Source organism: Sceloporus occidentalis, unplaced genomic scaffold (genome assembly GCF_023333645.1).
Source record: "Sceloporus occidentalis isolate IW3139 unplaced genomic scaffold, rSceOcc1.0.p SCAF_4, whole genome shotgun sequence".
Taxonomy (NCBI): Eukaryota; Metazoa; Chordata; class Lepidosauria; order Squamata; family Phrynosomatidae; genus Sceloporus; species Sceloporus occidentalis.
Genome location: NW_028316984.1, coordinates 22,622,064 through 22,640,404, shown reverse-complemented (window position 1 = coordinate 22,640,404; position 18,341 = coordinate 22,622,064). Strand labels below are relative to the sequence as shown.

Below are 18,341 nucleotides of genomic sequence, written 5' to 3'. Positions count from 1 at the left end.
CAGTGTGGAACTGGCCTGACATTATGAAGACAGTCCACAATCAAGAATTTGGCCCTGTGTCATGTAGACAAGTCACTGAAAGTATGGGGGACAACTGCTTCATTTGGCCTGTGTAGATATGCCCAAGGATGCATTTGTCCTTACATCAGATCTAACTTGAAGGCAACCTGTCGTGTTGTGTGTGAATTCATTCGTTTATCGTGTGTGTGCGTGTGTGTGTGTGTTTCATTTATGTATTTACTGTTAAGGAAAAAGCAACATGGGACATACAGTGATTGAAATAAAACATGTATGTGAGAGTCAGAGTGACTCAGCAGAAGCCAATGGAGAACCACACAGGTGTACATGGTAATAGAATTAACAAGTCCTGAGTGCCAAGGACAAGAAATGCATAGTGAATAATTGGACACACCTGACAATTGTAAAGTGGTCAAGGATGAGATGATGAAATCATCTAATCTGGATAGAAACAAGAGAACCAATGGGAATGATGTACACGCCTACTGGGTGGAAACAGATCACAGTAGGTGGTGCCTTGATTTGACTATAATAATGACTATGAATCCCAGTATGTTTTGTGGGTAGTAGCAGTGGGTAGTAGTAGTGGATTGGAGAGTGAGGAGTTGAGTATTGTTGGATAGTTTGGAGCTGTGTATATAGTAGAATAAAGTAGATCTTTTATATAAGACTACTGAGTTGTCTGGTGTCTTGGGTGAAGCTACAAGAACCAGCAGGACCCTGGAGAAGAAGGGTGAAGACTTCTGTGGAAGCAAGAGTGAGAAGGCTTGGAGAGTTTGTCAGGGTCTTCAGCCTATTCTCTGCAACTCTTGCAAAGCTTTAACAACTGGCCAAAACTGGTCAGCGTGGTGCACAACCAGGTGGTGAGTTCCAGGCCAGAGGTGAAGAGCCACAACTCCCATCATCCCTGACATTTACTTATATGCCACCTTTCTCCCAGGTTGAGACCCAAGGCAGCTTCAAGAGACAATGAATGAAAAACACTTACAATTTTATTTTATTACAATTTTAATAAAATAAATCTGTCCATATTAGGAAGAATTTCTCTCATAAAAATGGTTGTACTCCCGAAAATTATGTTCTTGTTGTCTAATCTACCAGTAATTGCAGAGGATAAGATTCTAGAGAATTGGACAAAAGATTTGAAGAAATTTATTTGGAAAGGGGGTAAACCAAGGATTAAATGGGATACTTTAAAAGATAGTAAAGACAGAGGAGGCTACGCACTCCCAGATTTGAAATTGTACATGTGGGCTTGCAACTTGAAATGGATTCAAGATTGGATAAAATCAGAAAACAAAAATCTATTAGATCTGGAAGGAATAGGGCTAAGCCAGGACTGGCATACTTACTTATTGTATGAAGATCAGGCAAAATACGAGGAATTTAATAAACATTTAATTAGGAAAACACTCTTGAAAACTTGGACTAAAATTAAAAAGAAATACTATAATAGCCTGCCAAAATGGACATCAGCACAAGAAGCTCTAATGAGTAAGAGTAACAAAGAAGGAAAATGGCTGACATATAAGGAGCTGCTAACAATGAGAGAAGAAGGAAGATTGGAAATAAAAAAAAAAGAGAGAAGAGCTTTTAAAGGAGGGGGAAAATATAAGTTGGTTTACGTACATACAGATAAAAGAGAAATTTAAGGAAGATAATAAAAATAAAGGAATAGATTTAAAAGGTAACCAGTTAGATGAGCTCTGGTGGAAACCGGAGAAAAAGAAAATTTCAAAACTTTATAGCATACTATTAGAAAGAGCGTTGGAAGAAGAAATAATAAAGGAAAGTATGATTAGATGGGCACAGGACATAGGCCACCCAATAGAATATCAGGATTGGCAGATTGCATGGAGGGAAACGCACAGCTTTACAGCATCACAAGATTTAAAAGAAAACTACATGAAGATATCAAACAGATGGTACTTAACCCCAGTTAAAATAAAGCATATATACAAATTACACAATATAAAGTGTTGGCGTTGTAACAAAGAACCAGGATCACTTTTTCATATGTGGTGGATGTGTAGTAAAATTAAAAAATTCTGGGGGGAAGTTCATTCAACTGTACAAAAAATGTTTAAAGTACAAATCATGATGCTACCAGAATATTATCTATTAAACATGACGTCGGTATTTGGAAAAGAAATAAGAAAGAAATCCTGGAGAATTCTATTATACTTAGGCACAGCAGCTAGAATTGTTTTAGCAAAAAACTGGAAAAGAGAAGAACTGCCAAGCTGGGACGAATGGATGCTGAAATTACAAGAGTTGAGAGAAATGGACAGATTAACGAGTATGATAAGAGACAGGCCAATGGAAAAGATCATGGATGAATGGCTTCCAGTATTACAGGCTTGGGAAGTCAACTATGGAATCAAGAAAGATATAATGATATAAAAGGAAATGTCTGGCAGATAGCTAGGTATATAAATGGGGATAGTTTAAGATTATAGTATTTGTTTGTGGGGAATCAAGAAACTTTCTTTATCGCCTTATTTAAAGATTATTAAAACTGTATGTTAGAACAAATGTAAATATACAATAAGAGGAGGGAATTTATGTAAAATGCATTGACATAAGTGAAATAAAATTCTAAAAAAACCCACTTACAATAAAGTTTTAAAAACAATTAAAAGTACCCACATTAAAACACTAAAATCATTTTAAAATCATGCAAAAGTGAAAAACAGATAAATCATACATCTAAATAAGAGCTTTTCCTGCTTAACCATTAACTGCTTGTTTAAATACCAATGGGGAGGGAGGGAGGGAGGGAGGAGATAGATAGATAGATAGATAGATAGATAGATAGATAGATAGATAGATAGATAGATAGGCTCATCTTTTCCCTCAAACCTAGGACTACAGTCTAGCAGTGCGTCTCTGGGAGCCAGCATGTCTTAGGACTTTATCACATGGGAAAATTGAAAAGTTAACTGAAGGTCAATCCAGGGTTATCCATGGTATTTCACATAATTTCACAAAAGAATATCAAACGACTCCGAACACAAATGGAAAGCAATCCAAACACAATTGCAAGTCATCCCAGGAATAGCTGCATTCGGAAAGATATCAAATTTATAAATCCTTTTCCACTGTGTATTCACAGTCAATTCGAATTAGCGTTAGTATGAAATGCAGCTCTAGTTCAGCCATGGGATTCCCCTCTATTAGAAATAGACTACAATTTCCATGATCCTTTGTTGCGATTTTTCTTCCTGCACTCCCTGGCTGCCGAGAGGAAAGCAGCTTTTTTTGGAGGAAAGATCAAAAGGGGCAAAGGTAAAGATAAGGAGCCTGATGCCTCCGACCACTTTCTTATTCCAGTCCACCACTAACTTTGGGGGGGGGGGGGGCGGTCCTTGGGTCTGGAATTACAAAATCCTCCAGACACAATCCCATCCTCCCTGCACACGTGCAAACACACTAATTCACAATAAAGAAGCTGATGGGTATGTACTCATGTGTTGATTTCATTTGCATTTGCACTGCTTTCTTTCGGATGGACGCTGTGTTTGTCTGTGCATGTGATGAGTTACTTCGTAATTTCATGCATTTTTACGTTGGCCTCACTTTCTACTTCTTTCGAGATGATGATACATACCTCCGTGTGAAAAAGTCCATAGTGATTTGAGTGCTGTACTAGGACTTTGGAAACCAGGGTTTGAATCCCTGCTTGGCCATGGAAACCCACTGGGTGACCAAGTCATACTCTCTCAGCCTCAGTGGAAGGCAAAGGCAGAAACCCATCTGGATGAATCTTGCCAGAAAAAACCCATGATAGGTTCATCTTAGGGTTGCCATGTCAGAAATGACTTGTAGGCACACAGCAACACAATGAAAATATTTACCAAAGAAGCTATGGTCCTGAGTTTGCAAGAGCTGAGCATGACTGTTGATGACAGTGTGACATGGAGATCTCTCATTCATAGGGTTGGCATAAGTTGAAGCCAACTTAATAGCAGTTGACAGCAACAACAACAACAACAACACTGTATCTCAAGCAGGCAAATGTGGATGAAAGGGAACTGTTTTTTCCCTAGTGGGTCAGAGACTGATACTGTGAACTCCATCAGACTGGCAAAAAAGATGGGAGCATAGTGATATGCTCCCATCAATATTGCACAATAATTCTAGATTTTCACATGACATCACGGGTATCAGATTTACCTGTGAATAAAAGGCGGTGCTAAGATGCCTCTATTCATGGGATAATCACGTGATAACCACGACGTTGCATGAAAATCTTAGTGTTATTGCAAGATATTGATGGGATCATATCACTGTGCTCTCATCTTTTTTGCCAGTCTGATACCCATTGACTATAATTGTTTCTTTATTTCCTGGAAACTCAACAGGGTTTGGCCGCCAGTGGCTGTTGGAGCAGCATTTGGAATAGCACTGCAACAAAAACATAACAACCAAGTACACATTCTGCCCCCATCATTTGCACTTGTGATTCTGTCCCAGCTCTTTGACTGGACTGTAGACGGGGGTGGTGATTGCAAGGAGTGATATGCCATTTGTAAGAGTGACATTGAGTGTCAGCCAATAAACTGGACTAATAGTGATCTCAGTTCTCTTGAGAATCAGCCCATATGTAGCCAAAACAGTACCATGCACCCCAGCCACACGCAAGAGGGAGATATCAGGAGGCTCTGAGGTGAATTTCAGAATTTATAGATGTGTGCATGCACACAGACCCTAGAGGAAAACAAGACAAGGTGGGAATGGACAACAGTCTAATTTTGACTGAGCATGTTCAGTAGTCAGGGAATACTTACTTTTACCTGAGGGGAAGGATGAATAGAAAACCAAGGAGAAGGGGAATACAGAAGAGCAACCAAGGGGGATAAAGTAGGATTCCACCTAGCCATGTATAGGAGCATTTCATGTGGCAGTATTCTGTTGTAGTAGGTAGATCCCCTTTGTTTAACACAAAGAGAAGAAATTTCTCCCCTATAACTACACTGGCAGTACATTTCTGTCTTACGGGCTTTGTAGCAGCTAGGTGGGAGATTGGTAGTTAAAATGACAACCAGCTACCTTCCCAATAAGTTTTACATATAGATTTAGTTGCACACATAAACTCCTGAAGGCTTTAAAGCCAGTAACTTAATCATGAACAGCAGTAAAAATATAACTAGTGACCTTCCTGTTTAAAATGTAAATACAAAAAATATAAATTAAAAAAAGCTTTCCTAGCAGTTTCCTTTTCCTGACTACAGACATGCGATTCAAAAATGGTCTTCAAAAATTATGTCATATAAATACTATTCCTGAAACAAATTTCCTTGATACTTAAGGAGGACTTTGAAGGCACTGCCAACCTTGGGGTGATTTACATTATCCTAGCCAAATGCTAACAGCTATGTATAAGTCTTGTATCGGTCCCAGACCTGCGTGGAAAGAATACTGTTACAGCTGCCTAGTGGCAAAACATACCAAATAATAAATAAACATGATCCAAAGGACACTGCAAAGAATTTCCATGTGAAATGCAGATGAACCTGTTTGTGTTCTGACACCCTGACTTATTGGAAAACTACTGTTTTCCCCCCTTTTATAGTTTTTTTTAAAAGCACAATAAGTTCATTTATTTGCTTGTGCATTCATCTTTTCCTTTACTTAATAAAGCAGAAGATTTTCATAAAATTGCAAAACTGTTGCAAGAATTGAGGATAGGTTAATTTGGGGCTGTACAAACAACTGCACATCACAGCCCCGATCTGGCCTCTCCAGGGTGCAAAAAGGAGCTGCAAAAAAGAGCTGCTCAGCATCATGGTCTCCGGCACTGCATCTGCAAGACGCAGCACCAAAGGACCACCATGACGCTGAGCACCATGTGGAGCAGTTTGCCGCATCACAGCAGCCTGGGGGCGGAGTTGGGGCATGCATCATGTGGACGCGATACCCTGACTCTGCTCCCTCACCAGTCTGAAGAGCCCCCCAATAATATCATGGGCACAGTAAGGTTATTGGTTGATGAAATTCAGTTGAGTTATGCATTTGCCTTCTACCACTCTGAATACTGATTTTAAAAACTCACCTTTTGCTCTAGTCCTTCCAAGAAAATTTGGAGCCCTCCAGAATGATGCCGGCCACTTGGCATTGCCCAGTAATGTGACAGTGGTGCGTAGGGGTCTTGTTTTCAGCTTCAGAGGGAGTGACCTACACTGGCAGTGGCAGCACTGGGTTGCACAACAGGACACGGTGTAGACAGCTATCCACTGTTACTGTAGAGTGACTAAGTAACAGGGGGACTTCAGGGCATCCCAGGTGGTCTGTATGCCATGCTGACAATATAAAGCCAGAACACTGGACTTTACCTGGGAAAGACTGAAATGCTTCTGGGTAGTCTCTGAAGATATCATGCTAGGTTTCTTTTTCCTTCACAAGAAAGGCAACCAGCAACTTTTCCAACTCAAGTTTGACCTTTCAAGACAGTTTTTCTAAGAAAGATATCCTGTTTCAGTGTTTTATTTTTCTGTTTCATTCCTTATCCTGCAGGGACTTGAAAATATCAGGGTACTGTGGTGGCGGAGAGAGATTAAACAGACAGTTTTAGCAATGTGGCAAGTTGAGATTTGGTGCAAGATTCTTCAAGCTTGTCCTATTACCCTCAGGTCTGATAAATGGGAAGCAGCATCTCAGATAGCATTTCATCCACATCAGAAACAGACGCCAAAGTGTTCTTTTGTAGCACTTGAAATGCCAGGAATTGATGTTTCAGTCAGATGTGTATAATAGCAACATCCCTTCTGCTGCCTTCTGGTTTATAAGCTTTTTTAACTCCTATAGTTTTCCATCTGCCTCAGTCAAACTTGAAAATTCCATTTGAATTTGTTGAGCAGTTTCTTTTCAAAGCAAAGCATGCCAATATTTTCAGTAACAGGCATTAAAACAGACTGGTATCTTCTGAAGCAGGAGTGGGCCACCTTTGACCCTCTAAATGTTTTTGGACTGCAGTATCCATCATTCCTAGCTAGGAAGGTTGAGGGATGATAGAAAAGCAATCCCATCAAAATGTGGTTGGCCATACTCACCCACTCCCTGTTCTAGAAGATAACTTATTTTTACTATTTTATAATTGATCACATTTTAGGAGAAAGGCAAGATTTAAGTGTAATAAATAAATGATTTTATACTTTGGAATATTTTTAATGTAATGTTTTTTTAAAATATGTTTTAATTTTTTTATTATCAGTTTGTTAGCTCATCTTGTTTCTAGCTTTATGAGCCACCTTGGATCCCATGCCAGGATAAAGGTGGCATATAAATGACATAAACAAACAAATACTCAGTTCAAATGAGACACAAACTGTGGCATAGTGAATCCCAAACTTCTGGGAGCTGAATGGTGTGGCAAATTCCTCTAGTAATTATTTATTAGTTTGAACTGCATACAGAATTAGGAAACACTTTGCCAATCCCTGAAGGATTTTTGGACCTTAGCAGCCCAATCAGCTTTCTTTTTGGAGAGACACAATTTAAAAAAACATCACATTAAAAACATTACAAAGTATAAAATCATTTATTTGTCATCTACCACCATCATCTACTATCCTACTGTATAAATATGTGACTCAAAATGTCCCATTTCTGTACATTTCTAGTGTCTAGATTGAGGGAAGTAATAGTACCACTCTATTCGCCTTGGTCAGGCCTCACCTGGAATACTGTGCCCAGTTCTGGGCGCCACAATTAAAAAAGGATGTTGAGAAGCTGGAGTGTGTCCGAAGGAGGGCAACCAAAATGGTGAAAAGTCTGGAAACTATGCCTTATGAAAAGCAACTTAGGGAACTGGGTATGTTTAGCCTGAAGAAGAGAAGGTTAAGAGATGATATGATAGCCCTATTTAAATATTTGACAGGGTGTCAGTATGGAGCAAGCATGTTTTCTGCAGCTCCAGAGAACGGCACAGGTAGCCATGGATTCAGACTACAGGAAAAGAAATTCCAACTCAACAACAGAACGTCCTGACAGTAAGAGCTGTTTGACAGTGGAACACACTCCCTTGGAGGGTGGTGGAGTCTCCTTTGGAGGTCTTTAAGCAGAGGCTGGATGGCCATCTCTTGGGGGTGCTTTGATCATGAGTTCCTGCATGGCAGGGGGTTGGACTGGGTAGCTCTTGGGGTCTCTTCCAGTCCTGTCATTCTATGATTAAAAAAAATAGAGATAAAAATAAAGGGAAAGTTTCCCTCACATGGAGAATGTTTACTTTCCAAGGCAAAGGAGCAGCAAAAAGAACTGTTCAGAGCATTCCTGCTTTGTTGTCTCCCCTCCTTTTTTTTTGGTTCTCTTTTATAGAACGAGTGGTGTTATGTTGATGCTTTAGTAGGTAAACATTGGCACCACTACTCCATCCCTCTCATTACTCTGTCAGAAAGTGTGCTTTATTTGATTTTAGTTCACTTATTTGTTTTTTCTTGTTTTGTGAAGGTATATCTTCATTTTATTTCATTTTGTTTTTCTGTTAGAGAACTCAAAGCAGCTAACAACATAAAATGCAAAAAACATTAGAACCATGTTGAAACAACTTAATGCATATACTCATCTATAAGTCAATCTCATGTTTAAGTCAAGGACAGATTTGGGGGCAAAATTTATGGATTTTGATATTACCTGTGGATAAGTTTAGGGTCATTCCACAAAGACCAGCACTGTCTCAGATGGCCAGCCACCACTGGCCTTTCCTGATGCCATTTTCCTGCCCAGGCATTCAAAAAGATATTTTGCTACTCTAACTCAGGGAAGGGGATGACTCCATTTTTTAAAATTAAAAGTAAAGGTATAATATTAACTCATATAATTAAAAAAAACCTATCCCCTTCTCTGAGTTGCCCCCGTCCCCCAGCGTCAAGCCATCCCCGTTCATTGCTGAGGGGCACCATTTTCCTTGGCCGGAAGACTTCTGACCAGAACATTTAACGCTCCTCAGCACTGAATGTGGATGGCTTGGCGCCAAGGGATGGAATAGGGCCCTTTTGAGGATGATTTGCTGTGCGATAACATCCATTTTTTCCAGGTCACATGTGGCCCCAAGAGTCCCCTTCCAGTTCCCATAACGGGGGGGGGGGGGGGGAAAGGTGTGTGATAAACTTCTAAGTCTCATCTTTCTCAGTCAGATAAAGGGATAGTTTTTTTTATTAATAAAAGCTAAGATTCAGTACTTAGATTGACATGTGGATGAGTCTACCCAGATTTTTTTTCAGGAGGGATCAATTTTTAAACTAAAATTTCTAGACTTAATACACAAGTATATATAGTAAGGAAACTCTCTAGTCATAAAATCAGCAGCCAGAACTGAACAGACAGCAGTTGAAGCAAAGAGGAAGAGTGGGTAGTTTGCAGCCAAAACTGATGTGGAAGTTTAAATCTCTCCTTCTGTACAGCCTCCAATCAAATTCTCTCTCCTCAACCAGCATTTGCTTCTCTTAAACCAAAAATAATGAGACTGCTATGATCTTGACTTTTGAATTGTATCACTGTTTGATTTTATTGTCTTCATTTGCAGATCCAAAGGCAGAACAGAAGAAAGTATCTATAGTTGCAGACCGAAAATATATAAATAGCATAGAGGTTCCTGATGCTTCTCAACACTCCCACCAATCCTCATGTAATATTAGTAGACCGAAGTTCAGAACATCCACTGCCAAGTCACCTGTGCCTGTATCTCACCTTGAAATAAAACCAGAAGATTCAATCAAAAAAAGAGGTAAAAGATGCATCCCAGTGTACAGATATTTTTATTGTTCCCAAATTTTTATGGTTCTGAATTTGTCATAATCATCCAGTTCCAGTAGTTTTTTAAAGCAAGCATGAGATCTAAATGTCATGTCTGTTTACTCTGCAAAGATAAATATGGAGAACTGATCTGTCTCATATCTAATAGATAAAATGATCCTGAAAATATCAGAAGCTCCCAGTCACAAGGCATCTCGATAATCTCAGATTTACAGGTTCAGTTTCTTCCTGAATGTCCAGGTTATAGTAGTGGCCAGATGTACATAGCTATGGTTGATGCATCAACTGCACAAATTTCTTTTCTTTTCTTAAAAAGAGGAAAGCTTTTGACTGGACTGAATGGATGTACTTAGGGAAAACTTTGGAAGTCTGTAATGTGATAAATGGAGAAGTGGGGGATTCAAATTATCTACTAAACTCAGAGGACCACTCCCTTTAAAGGGAGTGCAGGATAAGACTTCTGCTGTTATTTTCTTATGTAATAGAATCTTTTGCTATTTTAATCAGAACAAAGAGATTAATGATGAAGTCCTTTACATGTCTTCTTAAAAGTAACTCTTACTGAATTCTGCATATGGGATTGCAACTCAAGGATCTGGAAACCTGAAATAAAAATTGGTTTAAATGCAGATGGTATAGTTCAGTGATGGTGAACCTTTGCGAGGCCGAGTGCCCAAACTGCAACCCAAAACCCGCTTATTTATTGCAAAGTGCCATGTCCCTCTGGCTTTCTAGTAACAAACTCTGGCAAACTCTGTGCTGGCACGATGGCACATGTGCCCACAGAGAGGGCTCTGCGTGCCACCTCTGGCATGCGTGCCATAGGTTCGCCATCACAGGTTTCCTTCCTTCCTTCCTTCCTTCCTTCCTTCCTTCCTTCCTTCCATAAATATAATTCAATTTCAGCCTACAAGATCAATTTTACTAAATCTCCATGGATTAATTGTAATATTCATACCACTGATAGAAGTTATTATCAAGCAATATACTGTTCTTCATAAATACTTGGGAATTTATTTACAAAGAAATTCACACCGTGTCATTCATAAGAAACATTTAAAAGGAGACCTTAAAATACAGGCAGTGTTAGCAAGTCTCTCCTTTTCAAGTTGAGGAAAAATCAAAATAATTAAGAAAAATATGTCACCTAGGATATGAAATGGAATGGAAAATTTCCCAAAATAACAAACATATTTAGTGAAGTTTAAACTGGAGAAGGGGACAGTAGGGCTGGAGTACAGAATGTGCATTTACATTATCATGCTTCATCTCTAGGAAGCAAAACATTGGCTTATTTCAGATTTAAAATCTCATTTAGAACAGGACCAAAATTTCACTTTGTTTTATAAATTATTGGAATACAAATTTAAAAATTAATCTACAACTTTCCACATTTATTCTGTAAATTTCTTTATACATTGGCTTAATCTCTTACCATAATTTTTTCCTTAAACTATGTTACTGTTAAAATCAGAATTATTATATAAATCTAGGGCCTAAATACTCTAAAGGCACCAGATTCCATCTGATCTTGGAAGCTAAGTAGGGACAGCCTTAGTACTTGGATGACAGACTGCCAATGAAGACAATGAAATATAGGCTCTATATTTCAGAGGAAGGAATTGGCAAAACCACCTCTGAGTATTTTTTGCCTAAGAAAACCCTATAAAATTCATGGGGTCACCATAAGTCGACAGGGAACTTGAAGGCACATGCACATATATAAATGCTTCAAGGCATTAGCTTGCAGGTGGGTTGCCTGTTGCCTTTTGATGTACTGGATCCTGATGCATATTTGTTCTTTTAGGTCCAAATATTGAAAAATCTGTGAAAGATCTTCAGCGCTGTACTGTTTCTCTGACAAGGTACCGCATGATGATTAAAGAGGAGGTGGATAGTTCTGTGAAGAAGATCAAGGCCGCTTTTGCTGAATTACATAGCTGGTAAGTGAGGCACAGCAAAACAAGGTGAGATGCTTTAGAATGTGAAGGACACCATCCCACTTTTCCAGGTGCAGTACAGAGAAAACATACTTTCCAAGACCATGAACACTATACTGCACTTTACACTACTCTTTAGTTATTCAAACTAGAGGTAACTATACCAAACACTTGCAACAAGACTACCAAAGGGTTGAATATAGCATAATTATTTCTAATGCTGTGTAGAAAATGGAGGCTATATTATGTTTTCCTACAGTATTGCTCCCAGTGTTGTATAACAATTCCAAAGGAAAAAGGAGGGGAGTCATAAAATAGCTCTCTCTCGCTCTCTCTCGCTCTCTCTCTCTCTCTCTCTCTCTCCCCCCTCCTACACTGCAAAATTAATACAGTTTGACACCTCTTTAACTGTCATGGCTCCATTTTGTGAAATCCTGGGATTTGTATTTTGTTGTGGCACCTGAGCTCTTTGACAGAGAAGGCTAAATATCTCACAAAACTGCAAATCCCAGAATTCCATAGCATTGAGCTAAGGCAGTTAAAGCATGAATCTTAAATACAGTAAATGTCTGCTTTCAACAAAGAGAAATAGAGGGCCAAATGTGGGTGTGTTTCAAGTCATTCCTGCTCCAGTGAAATGGGAAAAAAAGTGGTCAGGGAAAGTCTGATTTTAAAAACACTGGTAGTAAAGCATTCCAAAGTCCAGGATTCCATTTATTTGAATTCCATTAGCAATGCAAAAAGGGGCTTCTTTTGAGATCCCTGGTGTCTCCATTGTTTGTGAGGTTACACCCCCCTTTGTTAAGCAGAGAAGGACAGGTTGCTCACCTGTAACTGTGTTTCTTCGAGTGGTCATCTGCGAATTCACACAATGGGTTATTTCTGCGCATGCGCAGCAAACTCGGAAACTTCTAGAATCTCTGGGCAGAAAGTCATGTAACTTTCTGCAGGCTTTGCTACTTTTTTGGCGGTAGCCCCGCCCATCCCGTATAAAAGGCCCCTGGTGGCCCGCTCCTCTTCAGTTCCGAATGAGCCGCTAATCAGCGTGACAACAAGCGTAAATAATTGAGGAGACACTGAGGGGATGGATGGGCGGGATTGTGTGAATTCGCAGATGACCACTCGAAGAAACACAGTTACAGGTGAGCAACCTGTCCTTCTTCTTCGTGGTCTCTGCGAATCACACAATGGGTTAGACTAGCGAGCTGAAGTCAGTGGAGGAGGGAGTGTCAACAATTAACAAAATAGACAGGCAATAAAGTATGTAAACCAAACAACTGTGTTATTTATTAACAGCAGAACAAGTCAATGCATGGCAGAGAGTAACACTGCCCTCCCAAAGGCTGCATCCTGTCTGGCCCTAGCATCCAGCCTGTAATGCTTTATGAATGTCAACGGCTGGGACCAAACAGCAGCCCTGCACACATCCTCGAGTGAGATCCCCGTCAGGAAGGCTGAGGATGCTGCTACCGCCCTAGTTGAATGGGCTCTAACCCGACCAGGTAGGGGCTTACCGGCCAGTTCGTAACAGAGACGGATGGTGTTGGCCACCCACTTGGAAAATCTCTGTGGTGAAACCGGTAGCCCTCTTTTGGCTGCAGAGTAACACACAAAAAGTCTCTCTGAGCGCCTAGAGGCAGCTGTCCTGTCCAAGTAGAACGCCAGTGCCCTTCTAACATCTAGGGCATGGAGTTGGCGCTCAGAGTCCGTGGTCGGATTAGGAGCCAGAGTCGGTAAAACAATGTCCTGGTTAATATGAAAGGCAGACACCACCTTTGGCAAAAAGGAAATGTCCGTACGGAGGACCACTTTGTCCTTGTGAAAACGGAGAAAGGGTTGGTCCACCCTGAGGGCACATAATTCACCAGCCCTACGAGCTGATGTGATAGCTACCAGGAAGGCTGTCTTCCACGTTAGGAGCCTTAAGTCAGTGGTAGCCAAGGGTTCAAAGGGTTTAGAGACTAAATAATTGAGAACAGTGTCTAAACTCCACTGAGGAGGGGGATCAAGAGCCGGTGGATGTAAGTTGTTAAATCCCTTAAGGAACCTCTTTATAAGTGGGTCTCGAAACAATGAAGGCTTGTCCTGCATCAAATAGTGGGACGAGATGGCAGACAGGTAACACTTTATGGAACTCAAAGAGAGGCCTGATTCAGTTAGTGTTAATAAAAAATCCAGGACTATAGGGATGGAGACACGGGATGGTGGGACCTCCTTGGCTTGTAAAAAGGAAAGGAACTTGTCCCACTTATAAGCATAGGCTCTCCGAGTAGACGGTCTTTGAGCTGCTCTGATTATGTCCTGTACTCCGGATGGAAGAGAGCTCAGGATCGAATCCTCCATGCCACCAATGGGAGGGACTGCATCTCGGGATGGTGGACTTGGCCGTTGTGAAGCGAGAGCAGATCGGGCCGGTACCTGAGGCGAAGGTGGTCTTGTGCTCTCTGTAGAAGGGGGCCGAACCACGGCTGTCTCGGCCACCACGGGGTGATGATTATCACATCTGATGAGTCTGTCCCTATCTTTGCCAGCACCCTGGTGATCAGTGGAAAGGGGGGAAAAACGTAAAGGAAGCAATCTGTCCATTGAAACTGGAACGCGTTTCCCAGAGCATCGGCTACACGGGCCCGTGAGCAGTATCTGGGAAGATGAGCATTGTCGGGGGACGCAAATAAGTCCACCTCTGGCGTGCCCCATCGGTGAAAAAGAAGGGAGACCACTTCTGGGTGTAGCCTCCACTCGTGGCATGTCGTCTGGGACCTGCTTAGCTGATCCGCAAGGTCGTTGTCGTCGCCTGGAAGGTGGATGCACTGGAGCAAAATCTTGTGTTGGATGCACCAGTCCCAAATACGGAGAGTGATCTTTAGGAGAGTCTCTGATTTGGTGCCCCCCTGTTTGTTGAGGTAGTACATGGTGGTTGTGTTGTCTGTTAGGAGAAGCACCACCTTGTCGGAGAGAAGGCCTTGGAATGCCCTGAGAGCTTTTTCCACCGCCAGCATCTCCAATGCATTGATGTGGAGACTTGATTCCGTGGGGGCCCATTTGTCCTTGACAGTCAATCCCAATGTATGGGCGCCCCAACCCTGTAGAGACGCGTCCGTCGTCAGCGTAAGTTCTGGTTGTGGAAGGGCAAACGGCATGCCTGAACAGACGTTGTCTGGATGGAGCCACCAACGCAGTGAGTTCTGAACCTTCCTTGGAATGGTGAGCGTCTTGTCGGGACGGTCCTTTACGGGATCGAAGACGGAAAGGAACCAGGACTGTACCGGTCTGAGTCTTAGCCTTGCCCATCGCGTAACGAAGGTGGTCGACGCCAAGTGGCCCATTGCCACCTGTATCACACGGGCTGGAAGATGTCTGCGGCTGAGGCAAGCCCGTACCGCCGACGAAAGAGCTAGAAACCTGGATCGTGGAAGGAAGGCCATGGCCGTCTCCGAGTCCAGAGCTGTTCCTATGAACTCTATCTGCCTGGTCGGGTTCAGGTTTGACTTGTCCTGGTTGATCCGTAGACCCAGTGACAACAATAGGTTCTGGGCGAAGACCATATGGTGCGCCAAGTCCTCCTGTGACGGGGCGCTGAACAGCCAGTCGTCTAGGTAAGGAAAGACTACAATTCCGTTCTGGCGAAGGAAGGCGACAACAGGAGCCATGCATTTCGTAAAAACTCTTGGTGCTGAGGAAAGGCCAAAGGGAAGGACCTTGTACTGGTAGGCGTCCGATCCCACTGCGAAGGCAAGAAACCTGCGGTGGTCGTCCCTTATGCCGACATGGAAGTAGGCGTCCTTTAGGTCCAACGTGGCAAACCAGGCGTCCTTCTGCAAGAGTGGCAGAATAGAGGCAAGCGTTATCATTCTAAAGCGTCTATAAACCAAAAAGGAGTTTAATGCTCGTAAGTCCAAGATGGGTCTAAGCCCATCCGGCCTTTTAGGTACTATAAAATATTTGGAAAAAAAGCAGCGGTGTCTGTTGGAAGGATGGACAGGCTCAATGGCATCCTTGTCCAAGAGGGAGCGCACTTCGTCGAGGAGGGTGTCCGAGGGGACGGTGGTAATAACGGCTCCGGTGACGGGGAGCTCGGAAAACTCTAGGGCATAACCTTCTCGGACTATTTTGAGAACCCAAGAGTCAGAGGTAATAGTGGCCCAGGTGTTAATGAAGGGCCCTAAGGTGTTAGAGAGAGAGGGAACGAAGTGCGCAGAAGGGTATCAGAACCTCTTCTTGCCTCGCGTGTCTTTCTTTTTGTAGCCTTGCTGATAACGGCCTTGGGATGGTTGACGCCGATCCTGGTGTGATGGAGACCTGGGGCGTCCTGCTTGGTGGCTCTGGTCCTGAGGCTGGAACTGGCGCTCGGGCTGGTGGAACCGCTGTTGCCCATGGTGGAACCAACTCTTCTGACCCGAGTAGCGCTGTCTGGATGGTCTAGACGCGGAGGCCGACATGCCATGTTTCTTGGCAGCTGTCTTCATCCTGTAGCGGAAGTTCAGCTTCTCGTCGGTCTCTTTATTGAATAGGCCGGAATTGTCAAATGGCATATCCTCTATGGCAGATTTGGCCTGTGGGGTCAGGTCTGACGAGCGCAGCCAAGCATACCGTCGGAGGGCCACCGATCCAGAGAGTATCTTTGAGGCACAATCCGTAGAGTGACGTGCTGATATGATCTGTTGACCACCAACAAGATGGACCTCATTGCGGATGGCAGTCATAACTCTCTTTTTGTCATCTGGGAGCTCATTAATGACAGGATCCATTCTTTCCATCAACAGCTGGACGTAAGCTCCCATGCATGCTGCATAATTGGCAATTTTAATGTCCAGCGCAGCAGAGGCATAGAACTTCTTTGCCAGGCCGTCGATCTTCCTACTCTCCTTATCCACTGGGGAAGAAGAAGGCCGGGCGGCGAAGGAAGTCTGCGAACCTTCGACGATGGCTGAGTTAGGCTTGGGATGATTGAACAGCCACGAGGGTCCAGATGGAGTGACCCTGTAGAGGTTTTCGATCTTTCTGGAGGTGGAGGCAATGGTAGCCGGTGCATCCCAGGATCGTCTGGCAATCTTCTCTAAGGAAGGCAAGAAGGCCAGGGAAGGTGGTGCAGGGGCACAGCCGTGGATCCTGCGCTCTACTGGGTCGAGGGCGTCCTCCTCGGGGTGGGCGACCTCCAACTTCAAGGCGTCAGCCATCCTGATGACTCTATCCGAGAAGGAACGGACGTCGTCAGATGGTGATGGGGCATCTGGCTCACCGAAGGTCAGAGGTTGGTCCTCCAGGATCTGAAGCGACGGGGAAGCTGAACGGGAGCGTGATGCGGAGCGAGATCTGCTCTCCGTACGGTCTACAGGAGAGATTTCTCTACTAAGAGAGCGGCGTCTTCCACGACCTTCTCTACTGGGAGACGGACGCCTGTCCCGGTCCGAAGTTCCAGAGTGAGAGGCTCTAAGTAGTGGAGAGCGAGGCCTCACTCCCCTTTGGCTAGGGACATTACGACGCAGGTGGTCGACGTCCACCGGCAACAAATATTGTCCAGTGTGGCGGTCGTACATCAAGTCCGGGTAGGTGTCAAAAAGATCACTGTCCGGTGGTTCTCCATCCAGTGGGGAACGATCACGGCGGTCCCTATCCAGGGCCTCGTCTGCCTCAGTTCCCAGAACGCCTCGGTCTCTCCGGAGTGGTGAAACTCTGTCTCGCACAGGACGGTCCGGTGATCGAGGGAGTTGAGTCTGTCTCCGTGGGGAACGGGACCGTGAGCGAGGGGGTTGCCTCTGTCTCTGTGGAGACGGTGGGACATCCGAGTCTGGGATCTCACCCTCAGACTCGGAGGAGTCGCCTAGTTGGACTATGTCCAAATCCTTTTGATGGACAGCCAAGTTGGAGGAGATGAGCACCCTCGGTTCCAAGGGTGGAGGCGCCGAAACAGAAACGGACTCCGGTATAGGAGTTGGTACAGGCCGCGGTTCTGCCGGGGGCACTGAAATGGTGCTTGGGGGCCCCTTGCGTCTGGTCTTCGGTGGAGGGGAGGCCGACCTGGCCCTCCTCGATTCTCGCCCTTCCTTGGCCTTAGAGGGCTTTGGCTTGTCTCCGTGAGCCCTCTTGGGAGCCTTGTCGGCCTTGGCCTTGGAAGTGTCCGACGTGGACGCTTGGGCTTCGGCCGGGGCGGGATGAAAAACCTTGTCATACAGGGAGGCCTTAAGCTTCTGATCCCTGTTCTTTAAGGCTTGGGCGGTCATCGCCTTGCAATGTCTGCAGGACCCCGTGATGTGGCCCTCGCCAAGGCAGAGGACGCATTTGTCATGCCCATCGGACATTGGAATCTTGACCCCACATTTGGTGCACTGCTTAAAGGAAGCCATTGGGGCAAGGACCTGCGTTACCCGCGTTGAGGAAATAGAGTCGACGGTGTAGAAATCGTGACCGAAGAATAGTGAAGTCCAGTCCAAGTCGATAGCCAGTAATGGTCAGTCAGTATAGAGATCCTACAAGCTGCTGGAGCGAAGTTCCTCGAGCTGCAAACGCGGCGGAATGAAGGAACTGAAGAGGAGCGGGCCACCAGGGGCCTTTTATACGGGATGGGCGGGGCTACCGCCAAAAAAGTAGCAAAGCCTGCAGAAAGTTACATGACTTTCTGCCCAGAGATTC

At 43.7% G+C, this 18,341-nt stretch overlaps 1 protein-coding gene across 6 annotated transcripts in view; it reads left to right on the top strand.

Annotated features, from left to right (window-relative positions):
• SPATS2L (spermatogenesis associated serine rich 2 like) overlaps positions 1 to 18,341 on the top strand; it is a 90,147-nt gene that overhangs the window by 50,680 nt on the left and 21,126 nt on the right. For all 6 annotated transcript variants that reach the window (XM_089519462.1, XM_089519461.1, XM_089519466.1 and 3 more), the window contains 2 exons: positions 9,542 to 9,742; positions 11,579 to 11,714. In XM_089519462.1, the coding sequence (XP_089375588.1) occupies positions 9,542 to 9,742; positions 11,579 to 11,714 (337 nt within the window). The remainder of the gene's footprint in view (positions 1 to 9,541; positions 9,743 to 11,578; positions 11,715 to 18,341) is intronic.